Genomic DNA, 23,516 nt, shown 5'->3' with positions numbered 1-23,516 from the left:
ATTGGAGCAGTGAAGGGAGAAATTGAGCCTGCTTCACACCACGCTGCAAAGGTACGCCAAACCCTGGCGTAAGCAGTAGAAGTAGAGCGCTTCCTCGCTCTCAGCATAGTGGCGATGACCTTGTCTGAGAAGCCCTTCTTCCTCAGACGCTGCCGCTCAATAGCCAGGCCGTAAGACCAAAGGGGGAGGGGATCCTCCATCACCACGGGACCCTGATGCAACAGGCCCTGCTCCACTGGCAGCCGCAGAGGGTCGTCCACTGAGAGCCTGATCAAGTCCGCATACCAGGGACGTCTGGGCCAGTCCGGACTCACCAGGATTATCCGGCCCGGATGCTTTGCCACCCGGTCTAGTACCCTGCCCAACATGGGCCAGGGCGGGAACACAGAGAAGCTCTTGTGTCGGCCACTGCTGGAGAAGAGCATCTACTCCCAGAGATCGAGGGTCCCGTCCTCTGCTGAAAAAGCGCGGCACTTGGCAATTGGCCGATGACGCCATCAGATCTAGGCTCGGCTGTCCCCAGCGCTTCGTGATGTCCAAGAACGCCTGAGCCGATAACTGCCACTCTCCGGGATCCAAGGTATGGCGACTGAGAAAGTCCGCCTTGACATTCATGACTCCGGCAATGTGGGCAGCTGACAGCTGTTCCAGGTTCGCTTCCGCCCACTGGCATAGATTCATGGCTTCCTTGGCTAGAGGGGCGCTCTTGGTACCTCCCTGGCGGTTGACATAGGCCACAGCCGTGGCATTGTCCGACAGGACCCGTACTGGCTTCAACGCCAGTACCGGGAGGAACTCCAAAAGCGCCAACCGAATGGCTCTGAGTTCCAGGAGGTTGATAGACCACTTTGCCTCTGCAGGAGACCAGAGCCCCTGCGCTGTCCTTCCCAAGCAGTGGGCTCCCCAGCCCGTCAAAGAGGCGTCCGTCGTGACGACAATCCACTCCGGGGTCACAAGAGGCATCCCTGCAGACAACTTGTCTGTCTTCAGCCACCAGCTCAGCGCCTTGCGCACTGCTGGGTCCAAGGGAAGGCGCACAGCATAATCCTCCGACACCGGAGTCCAGCGCTGCAGCAGAGAGTGTTGTAGTGGTCTCATATGAGCCCTGGCCCAGGGCACTACTTCCATCGTGGCCGTCATAGAGCCCAACAGCTGCACATAGTCCCAAGCCCGAAGCGGAGAGGCTACTAGGAACTGGTCCACCTGAGCCTGAAGTTTGACAATCCGATTGTCCGGCAGGAACACTCTGCCCACTTGGGTGTCGAATCGAACTCCCAGATACTCCAGGGACTGAGTCGGGCGCAGCTGGCTTTTCTCCCAGTTGATGATCCACCCCAGGGAGCTCAAAAGAGCAATCACCCGGTCCACAGCTTTGCCACACTCTGCATAAGAGGGGGCTCGGATCAACCAGTCGTCCAGATAAGGATGGACTTGTACTCCTTCCTTTCGCAGGAAGGCCGCGATGACCACCATTACTTTGGAAAAGGTCCGCGGAGCAGTAGCCAACCCGAACGGGAGGGCTCTGAACTGGAAGTGTCGGCCCAGGACTGCAAAACGCAGAAAGCGTTGATGAGGAGGCCAGATGGGAATATGCAAGTACGCTTCCTTGATGTCCAAGGATGCCAGGAACTCCCCTGCCTTCACTGCCGCTATAACAGAGCAGAGAGTCTCCATGCGAAAGTGCCGAACTTTCAAGGCCCGATTGACCCCTTTGAGGTCGAGGATAGGCCATACAGAACCTCCTTTCTTTGGTACCACAAAGTAAATGGAGTAACGTCCCTTGCCAAGCTGATTTTCTGGCACCGGAACGACCGCACCCAGGCGGATCAGATTGTCCAAGGTCTGCTGCACTGCCACAGCTTTGACCGGAGACTTGCAGGGAGAGAGTACAAACCCGTCTCTTAAGGGTCGGCAGAACTCTAGCTTGTAGCCGTCTCTGATGACTTCCAGCACCCAAGCGTCTGAAGTTACCCTGGTCCACTCGCCCAGAAACGAGGACAGGCGTCCTCCAATCTGCACTGGGCCATGGACCAGGACCCCGTCAATGGGTAAGAGACCCTGGGGGAGGACAGGAGGGCGCACCTCCGGGACGGCGGTCTCTGCGAAAGGAATGCTGCTTGGGGGAGAAATTCCTCTTGAAGGAAGAGGGGGCAGAGGAGCCCGACTTGCCCGGGCGGTACCGACGGGCTTCCTGAAACCGTCCTCTGGAGATACCGGGGCGAGCACTGGCCCGAGCCCTAACCTCTGGTAACCTCTTGCCCTTAGACGTGCCGAGATCGGTCACAATTTTGTCCAGCTCGACCCCAAAGAGCAGCTTGCCTTTAAAAGGCAACTTAGCCAGGCGGGACTTAGAGGCGTGGTCAGCAGACCAATGTTTCAGCCAAAGCCACCGCCGCACAGAGACTGTCTGAGCCATACCTTTAGCCGAGGCTCTCAAGACATCATACATCATACAGTAAGTCTGCCAAATAAGCCAAGCCCGATTCCAGGGCCGGCCAATCAACCCTCAAGGAAGGATCCGAGGGGGGAAGCCCGCTGCACAATCATGAGGCACGCCCTGGCCACATAGGAGCCGCAAACTGAGGCCTGCAAACTTAAAGCAGCCGCCTCGAAGGACGACCTTAAGGCCGCCTCCAATCTTCTGTCTTGGGCGTCCTTTAGGGCCGTGCCACCTTCCACCGGCAACACCGTTTTCTTAGTCACCGCAGTGATTAAAGAATCCACGGTAGGCCAAAGAAAGGCCTCCCGTTCACTTTCAGGCAAAGGATAGAGGCGGGACATAGCCCTAGCCACTTTGAGGCTCGCTTCCGGGACATCCCATTGAGCCGAAATTAAGGTGTGCATGGCATCATGCACGTGGAAGGTTCTAGGCGAGCGCTTCGTCCCCAGCATAATGGCGGAGCCAACAGGGGCTGAGGGAGAGACGTCCTCTGGAGAGGAAATCTTCAAAATGCTCATGGCCTGCACTAACAGGTTGGGCAAATCCTCTGAGCGAAAGATCCGCGCTGCAGAGGGGTCATCCGCTCCATCCGAGCGGGAATCCGTCTCCTCCAAGGAATCCCCAAAGGACCGTTGGGAGAACTCAGATACGCTGCCCTCATCTACATCAGAGGAAACAGAGTCCTCTAAGGCCTGGGAATCCACCCGAGGGCGTTGACTTCCGGGGGCCTCAACCCCTTTATCGGACAAGGGAGAAGGGGCAGCGTTTTGCATAAGGAAGGCCTGATGCAGCAGCAAAATAAACTCGGGGGAGAAACCCCCCCAGACTGTGCACTTCAGCAGCCTGGGCCACAGCCCTAGACGCACCCTCAACCGGCGCTCGCAAGAGCGGGGGAGAGACATGCTGCGCATCCAAGATGGCGTCCGGCGCAACACTCCGCGAAGGAGCCGCGCGGGAAGAACGGCGCTTAACTTTAGCCGCTTTTTTGCCGTCACCCAAATCAAGGGCGGCCATGGCATTAACGTCTCCCAGCTCAAGGGCGGCCCAAGAAGAAGCCGTCCGAGCAGAGTGGCCGGCCAAGATGGCGGAGGCGAGCAGCAGGGGATGGGCGTTTATGGCGGGGAAAAACCGCCGCACCGGAGGAAGACCCGGGACACTGACCGGCCTCCGAACTGACACCCAACAAGGGCGAATCAGACTTTAAGACCCCCACATCCCCGCTAGAAGCGCACACGCGGTCCGGGGAGCGATTCTTCGCGCCCTCGCCCTCCGACGCCATAGGCCACGTGGAGATCGATCGGGGAACCCCCTGCCCGCTATAAAAAGGTAAAAATTACTTGCTTCTCGCTCCGAGCTGTAACGACCTGGTGTCCCAGTGAGTAGCTGCAATAAACGTTTAAATAAACGTCGAAATAAACGCCTTTAAGGACGTCCAAAATTTTTTTTTTTTTTTTTTTTTTTTTAACGGAGCCAGCGGGAGGGGGGAGAAAAGGAGGGACCTGGCGCCACCAGGTTTGCACTTGCTCAAGAAGAGCCCTCAACCCCAGGTACTCAACAAAACCTAAATATTAGGCTTGGAGACCTAGCCAGAGCTGCTGCTGTGTGTGACCACCACCTGCTGAGATAGAGAACATACTGAGGAGTTTCCGGCAGCACATGACCACATATAGGGAGGCAAAAGGATTGCTCTCTATCTCCACCTGCTGGTAGATGGACACAACCCACCAGTCTATGGATTGATCAGCATGATGAAATGGAAACAATGTTACATTAGTCTAAACATGAAGTAATATATGCAGATGTCAGTGTTTTGAGAGAGTCCTTACTTACTGAATTTCTAACTGTCCGAAGCCACCTCAGATGAAAAAAATATTTTTTCACTACATCAGATACTTGTTCCTCAAAAGTCAATGTGGAATCAAATAATGACCCCGAGATATCTAAAGGACTTAACTGTTGGAATATTCTGACCAAATAGCATAGGTACCACAGAAGGATATGTGCCTTGCCCTACTATCCAAGATGTTATAGTCTTATCCGGGTTCAGTACCAACTGATATGTTGTCAACCAGTCTGCCACTTTATCCAGACATATTTGAATTGGTGTAAGATCTATGTTTGATGGTCTAACATAATGAATAAGAAGAAAATCATCTGCATATGAGTGAAAACTGATACCCATTGTTTGAATAAGGAGCGCCAGGGGACTGATGTATAGGTTAAACAGTAGTGGAGATAAAACCGAGCCCTGAGGAACGCCACATAAGTTGTATGATGTAGAACAAGATTGCTGCTGAACTACTTTAAATGAACGATCCGTGAGACGACGCAGGTAATATTTTATTTGGTACAAATGCTTTTATATCTCTGGAGTGCACGGCAGACCTTTTTTTTTTTTACGTCCCTGCTATTGAAATGGGATTTTCCATTTGCTTTCTAACACCACCATTTGTTTGGCGCCACTTTTATTTAGAAGACGCTGGTATTTCATTTGGTTTATCGCGGGGAGGCAGCCACTGTTATTGTCCTTTCACTGCATACACAGATGTGCAATCAAACATTATTTTCATTTTTCTGCTATGGCTTTCTTTCAAAGAATGTTTTCCTATATATATCTCTCACTGACCCACTACCACATATGCTTATTTATTATAGTTTTTCCCACTTTATTTGACGTTTCTTTAGTACTTTGACAGGATTTCATTCATCACTTTTATAGCCAATTATTTAGAACATTTTTCTCCTTTTGGCATATAATATTGAGTATATAACATTGTTCTCACAATCACTTAGCATATAAGATTGCTTCTACTGCTGTGCCTATAACTCTGTCTCTTTTGCATTCCAGTCTCTCGCAGCTTGATTTGTCACACACTTTGTTTTTATTCGTTTCAATTTGATTTTCTATATTCCATTTTAGAAGCTACACAGCTATACCTGTCTTGGTTAAGCCACCAGCCACAACACAACAGGTAAATACACACGCATATATACATACATATACATATATATACCACATAATTTATATACATGAATGTTTTTACCACATAATTTATGTACGTCACTATTGTTTATTTGCTATGTTTTTGATCTTCATTTTTCATTTTTATGTAGATCAAATTGACCCCTGATGCAGCAGGCCTTGGTGCCGAAACATGGCCGTGTCGGGTCGCTTTTAAGCTGTTTATATTAAAGACTTCCTGATACTCTCTTTGAGCTGTCCTCGCTTTTTTGTCCATTGCAATCATTAATATGATGCATAGTACAAGTTACTGTTAAATAAAGCGTAGATACATACCTGTAGCAGGTATTCTCCGAGGACAGCAGGCTGATTGTTCTCATGATTGGGTCGTTGTCCACGATAGCCCAGGAGACTGGCAAATCCATAAGAAAAAACAAAAACTTCTAGAGTGAAACATGCATGCACGAACGGCTTCCCGCCCGCGGCGTGAGCATGCCCTCTGTTTAATAAAAACCAAAACAGAGAATAGAACTTCAAAGGGAAGGAGGGAGGGTTTGTGAGAACAATCAGCCTGCTGTCCTCGGAGAATACCTGCTACAGGTATGTATCTACACTTTCTCTGAGGACAAGCAGGCTGCTTGTTCTCACAATTGGGGTATCCCTAGCCCCCATGCTCACTCAAAATAATGAACATAGGTCAATTGGGACTTGCAACGGCGAGGACATAACATAGATTGACCTGAAAAGAAACACAACTATGAGAGTGCAGCCTGGAACAGAACATAAATGGGCCTAGGAGGGTGGAGTTGGATTCTAAATCCCGAACAGATTCTGCAACACTGTCTGCCCAAACAGATTGTCGCGTCAGGTATCCTGCTGAAGCCAATAGTGAGATGTGAATGTGTGGACTGATGACCACGTTGCAGCCTTGCAAATCTCTTCAATGGAGGCTGACGCAGCCATCGCTCTAACATTATGAGCCGTGACATGGCCCTCCAGAGTCAGCCCAGCTTGGGCATAAGTGAAGGAAATGCAATCTGCTAGCCAATTAAAGATTGTGCGTTTTCCGATGAAGACTCCCCTCCTGTTAGGGTCAAAAGAAACAAACATCTGGGCGGACTGTCTATAGGGCTTTGTCTGCTCCATGTAAAAGGCCAATGCTCTCTTACAGTCCAAGGTGTGCAACTTGTCCTCACCAGGGCATGTGTGTGGACGGGGAAAAAATGATGGCAAGACAATTGACTGGTTCAGATGGAACTCTGACACCACCTTCGGCAAGAACTTAGGGTGAGTGCGGAGGACTACTCAGTTAGGATGAAACTTGATATAAGGTGCATGCACTACCAGGGCTTGGAGCTCACTGACTATGTGCTGAAGTAACAGTTCCTAACGGTAGCGGAAATATCAGAGGAGAAATTTAGGGCGCTGTCAAAGTGGACACCAAGGTATTTAAAGGAATCTACCAACTGAATGGGAGCCGCCAATGGCAGGAGTGAGAGAATCACACTGACCACCCTTCAACATCTTCAGTCCTTCTGTGACTGTTCTCTTGTGTTTGACTGCTTAAATATTTTAAATTTAAATGCTTTACTTTTTGTCTATTAGATTGTAAGCTCTTTGAGCAGGGACTGTCTTTCTTCTGTGTTTGTACAGCGCTGCGTACACTTTGTAGCGCTCTAGAAATGTTAAATAGTAGTAGTAGTAGTAACAGCCACCAAGAAAATGACCTTCCAGGTCAAATACTTCAGATGGCAGGAATTCAGTGGCTCAAAAGGAGCTTTCATCAGCTGCATGAAAATGACGCTGCGATCCCATGACACTGGTGGAGGTTTGATAGGGGCCTTTGACAAAAGCAAACCTCTCATGAAACGAACTAAAGGCTGTCCAAAGATAGGCTTACCCTCTACACGTTGACAAGCACTAATTGCACTAAGGTGAACTCTTACAGAGTTGGTCTTCAGGGGAGATACGATAGAGGTCTATAAAATAATGAGTGAAGCTGAACGGGTAGATGTGAAGCGTCTGTTCACGCTTTCCAAAAATACTAGGACTAGGGGGCATGCGATGAAGCTACACTATAGTAAATTTAAAACGAATCAGAGAAAATTTTTCTTCACTCAACGTGTAATTAAACTCTGGAATTCGTTGCCAGAAAATGTGGTAAAGGCAGTTAGCTTAGTGGAGTTTAAAAAAGGTTTGGACAGCTTCCTAAAGGAAAAGTCCATAGACCGTTATTAAATGGGCTGGGGAATATCCACTATTTCTGGGATAAGCAGTATAAAATGTTTTGTACATTTTATGGACCTTGCCAGGTATTTGTGACCTGGATTGGCCACTGTTGGAAACAGGATGCTGGGCTCGATGGACCTTTGGTCTTTCCCAGTATGGCAATACTTATGTACTTATGTAAGCAGGGTCCGTGTAGGACAAGAAAGGGGATCTAGGGCCTTGCTGTCACACCAGACGGCAAACCTCCTCAATTTGAAAGAACACCTTGTTGTGGAATCTTTCCTGGAAGCAAGCAAGACTCTGGAGACACCCTCCGAAAGACCCAAGGAGGCAATTTCTAAGCCATGAGAGCCAGAGACTGGAGGTTGGGATGTAGAAGAGACTCCTCGTTCTGGGTGACGAGGGTCGGAAAACACTCCAATCTCCACAGTTCTTCGGAGGACGACTCCAGAAGAGGGAACCAGATCTGACGGGGCCAAAAGGGTGCAATCAGAATCATGGTTCCACAGTCCTGCTTGAGTTTCAGCAAAGTCTTCCCTACTAGAGGTATGGGAGGATTAGCATACAGAAGGCCTGTCCCCCAGTGTAGGAGAAAACCATCTGACGTTAGTCTGCCGTAGGCCTGAAGTCTGGAACAGAATTGAGGGACTTTGTGATTGATCTGAGTGGCAAAAGATCCACCGAGGGGGTGCCCCACGCTCGGAAGATCTTGCAGACTATGCCCATGTTTAGCGACCACGCATGAGGTTGCACGCTCCTGCTCAACCTGTCGGCCAGACTGTTGTTTACGCCTGCCAGATACGTACCGATGTCGATGCCAATGTTGAAGGACCGAACCGTTGAGCCTCTCGAGACACTTGGGTCCGCTTTTTCATTAAAGAGCACTGCTTACAAGCAGCTGGCAAATGTTCGGGCCCAAGGCACTGGAGACACCACGCGTGGGGGTCGGTACCCGAGATGGTCCAGTTGCAGCGAATACAACGCTTGAGGCCGCTGGGAGTCCTCAATAACATGGACGGAAAAACGGCAGCTGCGAAATTAAAAGACTCAATCGTGCCAAATAAAAAGGCCCAAAAAAGGAAAAGACGACCCAGCCGAGCAGCCTAAAAGGCAGCCGCGACGAAAAAAGAAGGAAACTTAAAGAAGTGAAGAAAAACTAATAAAATAAGGGAAAAACTTTTTTTTTCTTTTTGTAATAAACTACCATAATGAAGAAAAAAGAAAGGGGAGCGGTGAACGCTAAACTAAGTCTCCTGAGCCGAAATTGAGCACAATCGAAAAAAGCGTGTCACTCAAGACGCGGATCAAAACAAACAGAGGGAACGCTCGCGCCACCGGTGGGAAGCCGTTCGCGCATGTGCAGTTTGCTCTGCCTGCGCGCCAGCGCATTCTAGAAGTTTTTGTTTTTTCTTATGGATTTGCCAGTCTCCTGGGCCGTCGCAGACGACGACCCGATCGTGAGAACAAGAAGCCTGCTTGTCCTTGGAGAACGAACATTTAGCAAGCCCAGGCCTCCATGCGCCCTCAGCTTCTGAAGGACAGAAATCTGTAATCTGGTGTACCTCCCTCGCAACAGATAACTTTGGATAGACCTAGTCAACACCCACTCATTACAAACTTTCAAATACAATGGTAGCATTTGGAAGACGTATAACCAGCGAGGAATAGGGACGAAGGGCAAGAGTGCCAGATTTGTAAAAGAAGTGTGTGAATGTTACTGACATGTATAGTTGCGAGAGGTCTGCTGGTACATACACACCCAGATATTTTACAGGGCCCTCTACCCAGCCAAGAGGGAAGTCTCCCTTCCACTCCTCACGTACCTCAGATGGTACTGGAAGAGCCTGGGACTTATGTAAATTGAATGTGAATCCTGCTAGCTGCCCATGCTGGTGAATAATTTGAAGAAGCGCAGGCAGGGACTTACACAGCTCACTTACGTCGTCATCTGCATATGACAACAGTTTAATAGAGCCCCTTTGAAGACAGACACCTGACACACCGCTCACCCTTCACAATGTGCATAAAGGTTCTAAAGAGAGTAGAAAAAGTAGTGGAGAGAGCGGACAGCCTGTTGCATGCCCCAACTAACCAAAAAGGAGGAGGTCCCAACACCATTAACCAATATCAAGGCCTGGGGATCTGTACAAAGAGATTTGATTGCCCGATGGAACCACCCAGTCATACCCACATTGTAAGGTTGAAAAAAGAAAGGGCCAATGGACTTGATCAAATACCCACTCCGCATCTAAGCTGACCACCAACAGTGGTTTAAGTTGCTAGGAACAGTGTAGGATTGCTAATATTAGTTTACGCACATTGACCACAGAGTGACGGCTTTGAACATAACCAGCCTGATCACCCACCAGTGATTAGGCTGGTTATGAGAACCACCACCAGTCTGCCAAAATTTGCAAAAAGCGAAGATATTTACCTATAGCAGGTATTCTCAGAGGACAGCAGGCTGATTATTCTCACAGATGGGTCGACAATCCGCGTTGGCCCGGGAACAGGCATTATGCACAGCAAGGTGAAATTAGGCCTTACCTGCTAATTTTCTTTCCTCTAGATCCTCCAGATCGTTCAAGACGCTTGGGTTATGCACTCCTACCAGCAGAGGAAGACTGAGAACACAAACTTCTTATACAAGTAGCCTGTGCAGACCTTCTACTAACCAGTAAAACAGTAACAAAGCAGAGGAACAAAACACCTCCACCTAAACAAAACCACTGAATCCACACTCAGATCTCCTCCCCTTAAGATGGGGGAATTCAACTGCAGATGGGCACAAACGATACCACAAACTGCCCTTAGTAAAACTCCAGGACCCAAATCACAGGAGCTACTAGAAATATCAGCAACTGAAGTCTAAAGAAATTATCATACTGAACTGTCCGATACAGTGGGTGGGCTCTTGAACGGTCTGGAGGATCTAGAGGAAAGAAAATTAGCAGGTAAGGCCTAATTTCACCTTCCTCAGCAATCCTCCAGACCATTCAAGACGCTTGGGACGTACCAAAGCAGTAAACACATCTAAGGGTGGGACCTGCGAAGCCCAGAGGACAGGACTGCAGCTCCAAAACTGGCATCCTCCCTTGCATGTATATCCACTCTGTAATGTTTGACAAAAGAATGCAGGGAGGACCACACCGCGCCGCTCTACAAATGTCCACTGGTGGAACGAAACTACTCTCTGCCCAAGAAGCCGCCATCCCCCTAGTGGAATGTGCCTTGAGCCCCACCAACACTGTACGGCCATGCAATATGTAAGCCGAAGAGATGGCATCCTTCAACCACCGAGCTATAGATGCTTTAGAAGCAGCCGCTCCCTTCTTGGGCCCCCCATGAAGGACAAATAACCTGTCCGAAGACCTGAATTCCTCTGACCTGCACAAGTAAACCTTCAACACTCTGCGCACATCCAATTTCGCCAAACGACGCTGAGAAGCATCCCCCATCCGGTCCCCCAAGACCGGCAACAAAATCACCTGATTGACATGAAAGGAGGATACCACCTTAGGCAAAAACGAAGGCACTGGATGCAGCGAAACCTTTTCCTTAGAAAACCACAGAAATGGAGGACTACATGAAAGAGCCTGAAGTTCCGAAATCCGATGAGCCGACGATATAGCTACCAAAAAGACCACCTTCATAGTAAGGTCTTTTATCGAACAAGACTCCAAGGGCTGAAAAGGAGAACCCGCCAAAGAGAGTCAAGAACGATATTAAGATCCCACTGTGGAACTACCGGCCGCTGAGGAGGACAAAGCAACTTCACCCCCTCAAAAAACGGACCACATCCGGGGAAGACGCAACCAACCTGCCCTGCACCTTACCCCGAAAACACGCCAAAGCCGCCAGCTGCACCTTCAAAGATGACAATGAAAGGCCCTTCTCAAAACCATCCTGCAAGAAATCTAAAATGCGCAACACAGAAGCTGTCAAAGGGACACACGCCCGGTCCCCACACCAATCTTCAAATATGTGCCACACACGCACATAGGCCAAAGACGTCGAACGTTTGCGAGACTGCAGCATCGTCTGAATCACCTGAGGGGAAAACCCTTTCCTTCTCAACAAGGGCCACACCGTAAGAGAGAACCGATCTTGATCCAGCATGACAATCGGACCCTGACACAACAGCACCGAGCCCCCCAGCCGCAGAGGCTCGCCTTCTAACAAGTGCATCAGATCCCTGAACCACGGCCGACGTGGCCAATTCGGAGCCACCAACAACACCGGACCCGCATGACATTCTACCCTCTGTAGGACTCAACCTATCAAGGGTCACGGGGGAAACATGTACAGCAATACCCGCTGAGGCCACAGAAGGACCAATGCATCGATCCCTTCTGCGCGCGGATCCCGACGCCGACTGAAATACCGAGGAACCTGAGCGTTCTGTGCCGACGCCATGAGATCCACTACTGGCATTCCCCACTTTAGAACTATCTGGTCGAACACCGACCGGTGCAGAGACCATTCTCTGGGGTCCAACATGTGTCTGCTTAGAAAATCCGCGTTCACACTGTCCACCCTGGCCAAATGCGCCGCCGAAATCTGCACTAGATGCCTTTCCACCCAACTCATGAGCAGAGCCGTCTCGATTGCCAACCGCGGACTCTTTGTACCGCCCTGCCGGTTGACATACGCTACTGCTGTCGCGTTGTCAGACATGACTCTTACCGCCTTTCCCACCACACTTGAGCAAAACGCCAACAGAGCTAGCCAAATCGCCCTTGTCTCCAACAGGATGATAGACCACTGAGCTTCCTCCGTCGACCACCACACCTGCGCGGACCGACCGAGACACTGAGCTCCCTAGCTCAGCAGACTGGCATCTGTTACCAGAATCAACCACTGAGGAGGTTCCAACAGCATGCCCTTTTTCAGATGGGCCGAGCACAGCCACCACTGGAGACTGCGCCAAGGAGCCCCCCTCAATGGGCAACTCCAAACTGTGTACCTGAGGAGACCACCTGGACAACAGAGCCACCTGAAGCTGACGCATATACGCCCTGGCCCATGGTACTACCTCTATTGTTGCTGTCATGAGGCCCAGAACCCAAAGGTACATTCGAACCGTCTGACTCTGAACGGACATTAACAGCCGGGCCTGCTGCTGAAGAGAGGCGATCCGAGAATCCGGCAGAAAAACACGACCCACTGCCGTGTCGAACCGCACTCCCAAGTACTCCAGACTCTGCGATGGGATCAACTGACTTGACTACATTCACTACCCATCTGATCGATTTCAGAAACGCGACCACCTGAGCCGTCGCTGCCACACTGTGAGCCCGAGACTTCGCCCGGATCAACCAGTCGTCCAGATACGGATGCACCAGAATTCCCTGTCTCCGCAAAGCCACTGCTACCACCACCATTATCTTGGAGAAGGTGCGTGGAGCCATTGCCAGACCAAAAGGCAGAGCACAGAACTGAAAGTGCCTCCCTAAAACAGCAAAACGAAGGAAACGCTGATGGGCCTCTCGAATCAGCACGTGCAAATACGCTTCTGTGAGATCCAGTGACGTGAGAAATTCTCCCTGACGAACAGCCACTATGACCGAGCACAGAGTCTCCATGCGGAAGGATGGCACCTTGAGCGCCCCATTGACCCTCTTGAGATCTAAAACGGGTCGAAACTGGTCCTCCTTCTTCAGCACCACAAAGTAAATGGAATAACAACCCGTTCCCAGCTCGTGCCAAGGAACGGGTACCACAGCTCCCAACTGGATTAAGCGACCCAGAGTCTCTTGAATAGCCTTTAACTTGACTCGAGAGTGACAAGGAGAGGGAAGAAACAGATCCGGCAGCGGGTGCTCGAACTCGAGCGCATAACCGTCGCGAACGACCTCCAGCACCCTCTGATCTGAAGTAATTTGGGTCCACCCTTGATAAAACATATGAAGTCGCGCCCCAACCTTCACCAGAGGCTGGACCCGCACACCTTCATAAGGAGGACTTACCACCATTTCCGGCACCTCCGGAAGAGTCCCGACCTCCTCGACGACCCCCTCGAAAGGACTGCGTCCGCTGGAAAAAACGGCTTTTGGAAGGAGACACAAATCTGCCCGGCCTGTACCACCTCACGTCCTTAAACTGACCTCTAGCCAAACCACCTCGACTAGCCGACTTAGGCCGTAACTCCGGCAACTGTGAGACCTTGGTATCCCCAAGACCACTCATCAGTTTATCCAAGTCCTCTCCAAACAATATAGAACCTTTGAAAGGTAGAGAACACAACTTTGCTTTAGAGGCCGCATCTGCCACCCAGCCCCAAAGCCAAAGAGCCCTGCAAGCCGTCACCGCCAGAGCCATATTCTTAGCCGAAGCCCTTAGCAAATCATAAAGGGTGTCTGCCAAAAACGAAGACCCCATCTCCAATTTGGCCAGGTCCTGAACCAAACCAGTCCTATCTAACGCAGGCTCATCCAAGAGCTTCTCCGCCCAACGGAAACAAGTTCTGGCTACCAAGCTCCCACACACAGAGGCTTGCAAGGCCAAAGCCGACAAATCAAAGTTGCGCTTCAGAAAGGACTCTAGCTTCCTATCCTGAGGATCCCGTAAGGCTGTACCGCCATCCACCGGAATGGCCGTAGCCTTAGTAACCACCATAACCACCGCATCCACAGTAGGTAGTTTCAGTAGGGCCAAATCTTCCAGAGGCAAGGGATACAGCCACGCCATAGCCCTAGACACCTTACAAGCAGCCTCCGGCACAGACCATTCCTGAAAAACCATGTCCCTAATGTCTGAATTTGTGGGAAAGGAATGGGAGGCTCTCCGAATCCCCTTAACCAAGGGATCTACCTGGGGTCCCACCGCAGAGGGAGTGGCCGCCGGAGCAAACTTCAAAGTAGAGATCACCTGATCAATGAGCTCTAACAACTCCTCCTTATGAAAAATGCAAACCCCTGAAGAATCTTCCCCAGGCCTTAGCCCATCCTGATCCTCAGACACATCTAAGAGATCCTCCTCTCCTGGGTCACTCCAAACGTCCGACCCAGGCAGAGAAAATATCTCCATAGGCTTCGAAATATCCACCCGTGGGCACTTAACTCCCACTGAGCTAGCAGCCTCCAGGGAACAAACAGCCTGAGAGGGGCCAGCTCTCCAGGCATTATACAGAGACCAAACAAACTCAGGGGAGAAGTCAGCCCCCCCCCCCCCAAACGCTGCTGAAGCCCCAACAACACTTCCGCAGTCTCCGCGACGGACCCCCCCCCTCGCTCCCGAGGATCCGCGGCTAAACTAGGCGCGCTTCCCGCCACACACGGGTTCCCTGGCGTCGGTATGGAATGCGCAGCCAAAAGGGCCGCGCTTCCCGCCAAAAACGGCTCCATCGGGGCCGACCCGGGATGCGCAACCAAAATAACCGCGTTTCCCGCCGTTGCCAGCCCGGAATGTGCGGTCAAATCGCCACCCAACACCTCCGCCGACTCAGGGGAAAGCACGGGGGGCAAGAGCACTGAAAACGTAGACTCCCCACAAAATTTACATTGGCCACCTTTCACTTCAACGCCACGCTTCGAGCAAAACCAACACCTCGCCAGCTTAGACATAATGGCCGCGAACACAATAAAAACAAACATTTGCTTTGTGCTCTGACAGACTAATAGGCAAAACCTAAACCTCGTTGCTGATGCCTAAACGTCTCAAGGGTACAGAACAAGGTCTGTAGCCGAGGTCAAGCAGTCCTCCAGAGGAAGAGCACAGGAGGAGGGACCCGGCCACCCGGATGTGACACCCCACCGGGAATAAGAAGCCCCTTAGGACTTACACCCTGTAATAGAAATCCAAGTGTGGGTTCTCTAACATTTACAACCCAACCTAGAAACCCCAAACGGGCCTACCAGACTGAGTACACTGCGCAGGCTGCACACATCTACCCTCTGCTGAGACTGAGAAAATACTGGTTAGTAGAAGGTCTGCACAGGCTACTTGTATAAGAAGTTTTAGTGTTCTCAGTCTTCCTCTGCTGGTAGGAGTACATAACCCAAGCATCTTGAATGATCTGGAGGATTGTTGATAAAATGAAGTTTTGCTACAGCCTTCTGACGCGCATACAGCGCCGCACTGCACATGCACGAAATGCCTACGCGCCCATTGTGCAACCACGCTCCTCAGTTAAGTCCAAAAGCATAAAAGAACAAAACAACTCCAAGGGGAGTTGGGGGGGGGGGGGTTGTGAGAATAATCAGCCTGCTGTCCTCGGAGAATACCTGCTACAGGTAAGTATCTTCATTTTCTCCGAGGACAAGCAGGCTGCATTATTCTCACAGATGGAGTATCCCTAGCATTCAGGCTCACTGAAACAATGAACATTGGTCAACAGGGCCTCGTAACGGCAAGGACATAATGTAGATTAACCTGAAACTATATACAAGCTAGCTGAGAGTGCGACCTGGAACAGAATAAAACAGGCCTAGGCGGGTGCAGTTGGATTCTAAACCCAGATTCTGCAGCACCGACTGCCCAAACCGACTGTTGCGTCGGGTGTCCTGCTCATGGCTGTAGTGTGATGTGAATGTGTGGACTGAAGACCAAGTTGCAGCCTTGCAAACCTCTTCAACGGAGGCTAAGTGAGCCACCAACACAGCCATGGCCCTGACATTATGAGCCGTGACATGGCCCTCTAGAGTCAACCCAGCTTGGGCACAAGCAAAGGAAATGCAATCTGCCAGCCAATTGGCGATTGTGCGTTTTCCAATGGCAACTATCCTCCTGTTGGGATCAAAAGAAATAAACTGGGCAGACTGTCTGAAGGGTTTCGTTCCCTCCATGTAAAAGGCCAATGCTTTCTTGCAGTCCAAGGTGTGCAAGCTGCTTTCACCAGGGTGGGCATGAGGATGGGTAAAAAAATGCTGGCAAGACAATTAACTGGTTTAGATGGAACTCCACCACCACCTTCGGCAGGAACTTAGGGTGAGTGCAGAGGACTACTCTGCTGTGATGAAATTTAGTAAAAGGTGCATCCACTACTAGGGCCTGAAGCTCACTGACCCTATGAGATGAAGTAACAACCACCAAGAAAATCACCTTCCAGGCCAAGTACTTCAGATGGCAGGAATTCAGTGGCTCAAAAGGAGCTTTTATCAGCTGGGTGAGAACAACACTGAGATCCCATGACACTGGCGGAGGTCTGACTGGGAGCTTTGACAAAAGCAAACCTCTCATGAAACGAATAACTAAAGGCTAACCAGAGATAGGCTTACTTTCTACACGTTGATGATAAACACTAATTGCACTAAGGTGAACCCTTATGGAGTTGATCTTGAGACCAGACTCTGATAAGTGTAGAAGGTAATCAAGCAAGGTCTGTATAGGCCAAGAAAGACGATCTACAGCCTTGCTGTCACAACAGACGGCAAACCTCCTCCATTTAAAAGCTCTTAGTGGAATCTTTCCTGGAAGCAAGCAAGACTTGGGAGACACCCTCCAAAAGACCCAAGGAAGCAAATTCTAGGCTCTCAACATCCAGACTGTGAAAGCCAGAGACTGGAGGTTGGGATGTAGAAATGACCCCTCATTCTGGATGATGAGGATCAAAACCACTCCAATTTCCACGGTTCTTCGGAGGACAATTCTAGAAGAAGAGGGAACCATATTTGACGCAGCCAGAACGGTGTAATCAGAATCATGGTTTCACGGTCTTGCTTGAGTTTCAGCAAAGTCTTCCCCACCAGAGGTACGGGAGGATACGCTTACAGAAGGCCTGCTCCCCAAAATAGGAGAAAGGCATCTGATGCTAGTCTGTCATGGATCTGAAGCCTGGAACAGAACTGAAGGACCTTGTGATTGGTTTGAGTGGCGAAAAGATCCACGGCTTCCTGACACAGGGGGAGAGATCCAGTGCCCCCCTGCTTCTTGGTGTAGTACATCACAATCTGATTTGTCTGTTTGAATCAAGATAATTTGGTTGGATGAACGATCTCTGAAAGCCTTTAGAGTGTTCCAGATCACTCAGAGCTCCAGGGGATTGATCTGAAGATTTGTCTCCTGAGGGAATCATGCTTCCTAACTGTGAAGCACATCTATACGAGCCACCCACCCCAGGAGAAAGGCATCTGTCGTCAGCACCTTCTATGGCTGAGGAATTTGGAATAGGTGTCCCATGGTCAAATTGGATCAAATCGTCCACCCCTGGAGAATGTGCAAATTCGGTGGACACCTGGATGACATCTTTTAGGTTCCCCATGGCTTGATGCCACTGGGAAGCTAGAGTCCACTGAGAAGATCTCATGTGGAAACATGCCATGCGCGCAACATGAATTCTGGAGGCTATGTGCCACAATAGTGTCAACATCTGTTGAGCTGTGACTTGCTGAGACGCTCAAACCTTGGCCACTAGGGACAGAAGGTTGTCTGCTTGGGTCTCAAGGAGATAGGCTCAAACTGACTTCATGTTGAGCAATGCTCCAATGAATTCCAATGTTTGAACAGGAGTGAGATGGGACTTCGGGTAATTTATTACGAACCCTAGTAGTTCCAGCACCTGAATAGTCATCCGCATGGACTCCCAAGCACCGTCCTCCGAGGTGCTCTTCACCAGCCAATCGTTGAGATAGGGAAACATATGCACTAACAGCCTGCCTAGCGATGCTGCAACAACCACTAAGCATTTTGTGAATACTCTGGGAGCTGACGCTAGGCCAAAGGGCAGCACGCGGTACTGAAAGTGCTGCGTTCCCAGCTGAAATCGAAGATACTTCCTGGGATACAAGTTAACCTCCTGGGATACAAGTTAACAAGTCCTTCAAGTCCAGCAAGCATAGCCAATCTTTTTCTTGAATCATGGGAAAAAGGGTGCCCAGGAAGACCATCCTGAACTTTTCTCGGACTAGGAATTTGTTCTTTTGCACAAGGAAGTACCTAGAATAGAATCCCAGCCCTTCTTCCCCTGGTGGAAAGAGTTTGACCACATGGGCCTGTAGAAGAGCGGAGAGTTCCTCTGTAAGTACCTGCTTGTGCTGAGAGCTGAATAAATGAGCTCTCGGTGGGCAATTTGGAGGTTTGCATTCCAGATTTAGAGTGTATCCTAACTGAACTATCTGAAGAACCACCGGTCGGAGGTTATGAGAGGCCACCTTTGGTGAAAAAACATTAACCTCCCCCCAACCGGCAAGTCCGGCACAGACACTTTTATGGCAGCTATGCTCTGCTGGAGCCAGTCAAAAACCCATTCCAGGTTTTTGCTGGGGAGCAGCAGGGGCCTTGGGCATGCGCTGTTGATAAGAACAAGTGAGCTGGGGCTGAGCCTCTGAAGACTGGTGAGATGCTGGAGTGTACTTACGCCTGGAGTAGGAATAGGGAACTCTCCATGACCCACCAAAATACCTCCTAGCTGAGGTAGTAGCAGAAGGTGCCCGGTGGGAGAGAGAAGCCATAGCATCAGTGTGCTTCTTGATCTGGTCAACCAGATCTTCCACCTTCTCTCCAAAGAGATCATCCCCCCAGCAAGGAACATCTGCGATCCTCTGTGGACCGAATGGTCCAGGTCAGAAACACGCAGCCATGAGAGTCTATGCATTGCTATACCTTCAGCAGAGATCCTAGATGCTACATCAAAAGTGTCAAAAGCGCCCCTGGTCAAGAATTTATACAACATGCCTTCTGCTGCTTGACCAGCTGGCGAAGGGTTCAGCCTGCTCCGGAGGGAAGGCATCGACCACAGTAGACAGCTATCGCACTGAGTTCCACAAGTCGATGCTCATCAAGAGCTGGTATGATTGAATGCGGGCAGCGAGCATGGCGGCCTGATACATCTTTTTCCCAAAAGAGTTCAAGGTCCTAGCTTCTCTGCGCCGAAGCATAGTCCCTAGAACGCTTGGCTGTCTTGAGAGCATAGTCCACCACCATGGAGTTGTGGGGTAACTGAGACCTCATCAACCCAGGCATCCCGTGGATCCGGTACTGGGAATGTCTTCTTTGGGACAAAGGTGACGCCCAGTTTCGCATAAGGACTTCCATAAGTACCTTATGCAAAGGAGATGTCACTGCCTCACTAGGTGGAGAGATGTAGTCCAGAACCTCGAGCATCTCAGCCCTGGGCTCAACCTTCACATCTACAGGGAATAGAATGGCCTGAGGCATTTCCCTCACAAAAGATGAAAAGGAGAGGCTCTCAGGAGGAGCCAGTCTCCTTTCAGGTGCAGAGGAAGGTTCAGCAGGAATCCCAAAAAACTCATTGGAGGAAAAGTGCCTGGGATCTGACTCCCACGAGCGTTCCTCCTAACCCTAATCAGAGAGCACTTTCCTCAGTGACTTCCAAGATCAAACCCACCTCGACACCAAAGACCCGTGGTCTCATGGCAATGCCGAGGAGCCGACTCCCGCACAGACTGCGGCGACGCTTCCTCCACCGATGTCAATGGGGAGTCGACCTGGATGGCAGCTGATACCGGAGCCGAAAGCACCAAACTCGGGGACCTCACTGCGGGTGGAGGGACAGACACAGCTGCAACAGACAGCACGGCAGGCGCAAGCACCTCCGTCACCAATGCAGATTGATGCAGCAGTCCTTCCAGAAGATCTGGAAGCAAGGCTTGAATGCACTCGTCGAGAGCAGCCATTGGAAGAAGCTGTGGGGCAAGTAGAGCAGTCAGTGGCAGAGTCACCTGGGGCTCGGGAGCAGGAACCCGAAGTGGCCGAGAGGCCAACACATCGGCACCTACTGTACGGAGGGGGAGCGGTCCTCCCGGCATCGACGCTCCTCGGGTGCCAAATCTCTTGGTGCCCCGGAGGTCCTGCCACCACACGTCAAAGGAGAACGGTGTCGGTGCTTCTTACCCTTTGCACGATGCACCTCACCGAGACTCCTCGGTGCCGACGAGGACGACATCAAATCCCCACGTCGCCTCGGGGTGAGGCGCAATGATGGACCGTCCCGGAGGGCCCGCATAGTAGGAGACGAGACAGGTGGAGACCCACTCGATGCCTCACTACTCCCAGCATGTCGTGGCCTCTCAGCAGCCATGCCTACCTCCACTCCCGACGTCGATGCTTCCCTCGATGCCGACATCGAAGGACCACCAAGCATCAGAAAGATTTCTCTGTGGGCTTCTCAAGCCAGTTGAGTCCTTTTCTTCATAAGAAGACAAAGCACACAATGAGCCAGGCGGTGGTCGTGCCCAAGGCACTGGATACACCACAAATGGGTATCTGTGCCTGAGATGATCTGGTTGCAGCAAGTACAGTGTTTGAAGCTACTAGGCGTCTTCAATGACATGGAAGGGAAGACTGCCCTAGCGAAATCAAAAAATGCGATGGTGCCGGAAAAAAAGGATTGCCGCAGATAAAAGAAAAGGAAACTTAGACAAAGGCAAAAAATAATTAAGAAAATAAGGAAAAAATTGGGGTTTTTTCCCGAAAACAAACAAAAAATGAAAAAAGGCAAATGGAGGCACTAAAAGGCTCTTCCCGGCCGAAACAAAGAGCCACAGAGAAAACCGCCACTCCTCACGTGGAAAAAGAAGAACTGAGGAGCGCAATCACGCGACAGGCGGGAAGGCACTTCGCGCATGCACGCCAGAAGGTAAAGCGTTTTTCATTTTGCTATGCATACTGCCGGTTCCCAACCCGATGCGGATCATCGATCCATCTGTGAGAATAATGCAGACTGCTTGTCCTCGGAGAAAGATCTTCACATTGACATTAAGTAGAGAGAAAGGATGATAGGCTTTGGGAAAGGTGTTGTCCTGTCCCAGTTTAGGAATTAAACTAATAAAGGGCTGAGTTCATATGTGGAGGGAAACTACCTGTAGCCACTAACCTCAAAATAGTCTAGCAAAGGCCCCACAAGCTGGGACTGCAGCAGCTTGTAAAATTCTCCAGAAAACCTGTCTGGGCCCGAAGGCAGAGTAAAATTTTAAAGACCCCGCCATGCCCAACACCCAAGGGAAGGAGAAAAATACCACCAGAGAGAAGGGCAGATCACTGGAATGAGAGTCATGATTGCCAAAGAAATTGCTAGAGCCAACAGCAATTAGTAATTTAAAAGGCGTATTCACCGTGAAACAGAAATGCTGTCAATTTCTGTGTAGGAGAATAGTTTCTCAACACCCTATAAGGTCTAGCTGCCCACAGCAGACAAATACTATGGAGAAAACCTGCTATCCCACTTATGGGTTTTTGTTTGTTTTTTTTTTTGTTTGGTGGGGGGTGGTTGAGGAAAGTGGAGGTGAGACACATGGCACCATGTGTACCACAGAAGGCAACAGCTTTAGCTCCCCAGGCTCCACTGAACTAAAAAAAAAAAAAAAAAAAACAACACAGGAGCCAAACTTCTCAGAGGAGACCAGAAGCTTATGGAAGCCCGTCCCCTGCCTGCTGTAGATACAGAATACTGACTGACCACAATGCATTCTGTTCTATATAACAAAGTTCAGTTGGGTTCTTTACCTGCTGGTAGATGGATATAACTCATAAGTTTCTGGATTCATCTGCTCTGATGACAAGGAATTAAATCTAAAGGGAAAGAACCCTTCGCTGGGATACACAGGGGAGATCTCACTCTCTCTCAACTCTGATCACAAGAACCCTGTAACCTGGGGGAAACTCCCCTTCCTACCACAGAAGAATCCTCTACTGGCACACACAGGGAGAGGAGCCCCCTACCCCAAGAGGTGGAGAACCTGATAATACATAGCCTTCCTAGCACAAAGCAGGAAAACTGATTTTCTACAAATGCAAAACCTGCTGCTTTTCCCACCTGTCTCTTACAGGATAGTTGTGGGGAAGGCTCCTGTAATGGCCTCTGTCATTCTCTTCGATAAAGAGCAGCTTATCAAGTCTTACCAGTTTCACTAGCAAAGCCCTCTCTCCTAAACTCGTGTTTGATTTATGTAAGACAAGCTTAGTACCTCGGTTGCAGATGGTGCAGAAGTTACTGGGTCCTTCACTGTGCTTCTTAAGATGATCTGCCATATACGCAGCCCGTAGATACTTCCCACACACCTGGCATGGCACCTTGTCTTCATGGCAGGCTAGATGCGAGCGCAACCTGTCACGGGTGGCAAAGGATGCATTGCAAGTCTGTAGGAGAGAAGAATCTGGATCACAGAGGAGCATTTTTTTTTTTTATAAAATTTCATTTATTTCTAGAACCTGTGGTGCTTCTAACACTTACGACCAGGCCACAGCTGGTCTCTTCTGCTAATAGTTTTATTTTATATGCATTAATTTTCACTCGTATATAAAATACACTCTCTATTCCTCAAACAGTGCATACCTAGAAAATAATGCCCCTCTTTGGTTAACATATCTCACATACTAATGTCTATAATACCTACCTGACATTTGTGGGGTCTCTCTGAGGTATGCACCTGTTTGATATGGCCATTCAAGTGATCTGGTCTGGGGGGGAAAAAAAAGTGAGCAATAAGACCTTCATTAAGCAGAATGCCAACAAACCAAGGAGCTCCCAAGCTCTTTTCCCATGTTATCTGAGCTCAATCCAATACCAAGAAGGGAAGTTACCAATGTGGCTTAATGTTAGAAGTATTATTTTTCTGTTAACCCCAATTATTAGTAACTAGCCTCGCTGCATAGAATGTACGTACCTATGCTAAAATATCACAAGTCAGTGGTAAAATAACACATCTTAACAGTAGCCCTCATTGATAACTATATCCCTAAATCACCACAGAAGAGGAAGGAGGAGGAGCAGCTGCTCCAAGCCCTTCCAAAGCAACACAATGCAAATCAACAAGAGAAGCAACGACAACAGCAGCCAGCAGACATGGCAACCTGATGGAAATGCCATGATTGTCCACTTTTCCAGAACACATCGCATTTAACATTCCATAATTCATCCTGATAGTTCAGTACAGATGTGGGGTTGAAAATGATACATTTCTAAAAATTCACCAGCAAGAAAACATT

At 49.8% G+C, this 23,516-nt stretch overlaps 1 protein-coding gene across 2 annotated transcripts in view; it reads right to left on the bottom strand.

Moving 5' to 3' along the window:
- The window catches only part of PATZ1 (POZ/BTB and AT hook containing zinc finger 1), an 81,980-nt gene that overhangs the window by 42,725 nt on the left and 15,739 nt on the right, over positions 1–23,516 (bottom strand). For both annotated transcript variants that reach the window (XM_030217291.1, XM_030217292.1), the window contains exons 2-3: positions 22,925–22,988; positions 22,496–22,667 (exon numbers count right to left, since the gene is read on the bottom strand). In XM_030217291.1, coding sequence (XP_030073151.1) covers positions 22,496–22,667; positions 22,925–22,988 — 236 coding nt within the window. The remainder of the gene's footprint in view (positions 1–22,495; positions 22,668–22,924; positions 22,989–23,516) is intronic.

The sequence above is a fragment of the Microcaecilia unicolor genome, chromosome 11 (assembly GCF_901765095.1).
Source record: "Microcaecilia unicolor chromosome 11, aMicUni1.1, whole genome shotgun sequence".
Classification (NCBI taxonomy): domain Eukaryota; kingdom Metazoa; phylum Chordata; class Amphibia; order Gymnophiona; family Siphonopidae; genus Microcaecilia; species Microcaecilia unicolor.
The sequence above is the reverse complement of the archived record's forward strand: the minus strand, read 5'-3'. Positions and strand labels throughout refer to the sequence as shown.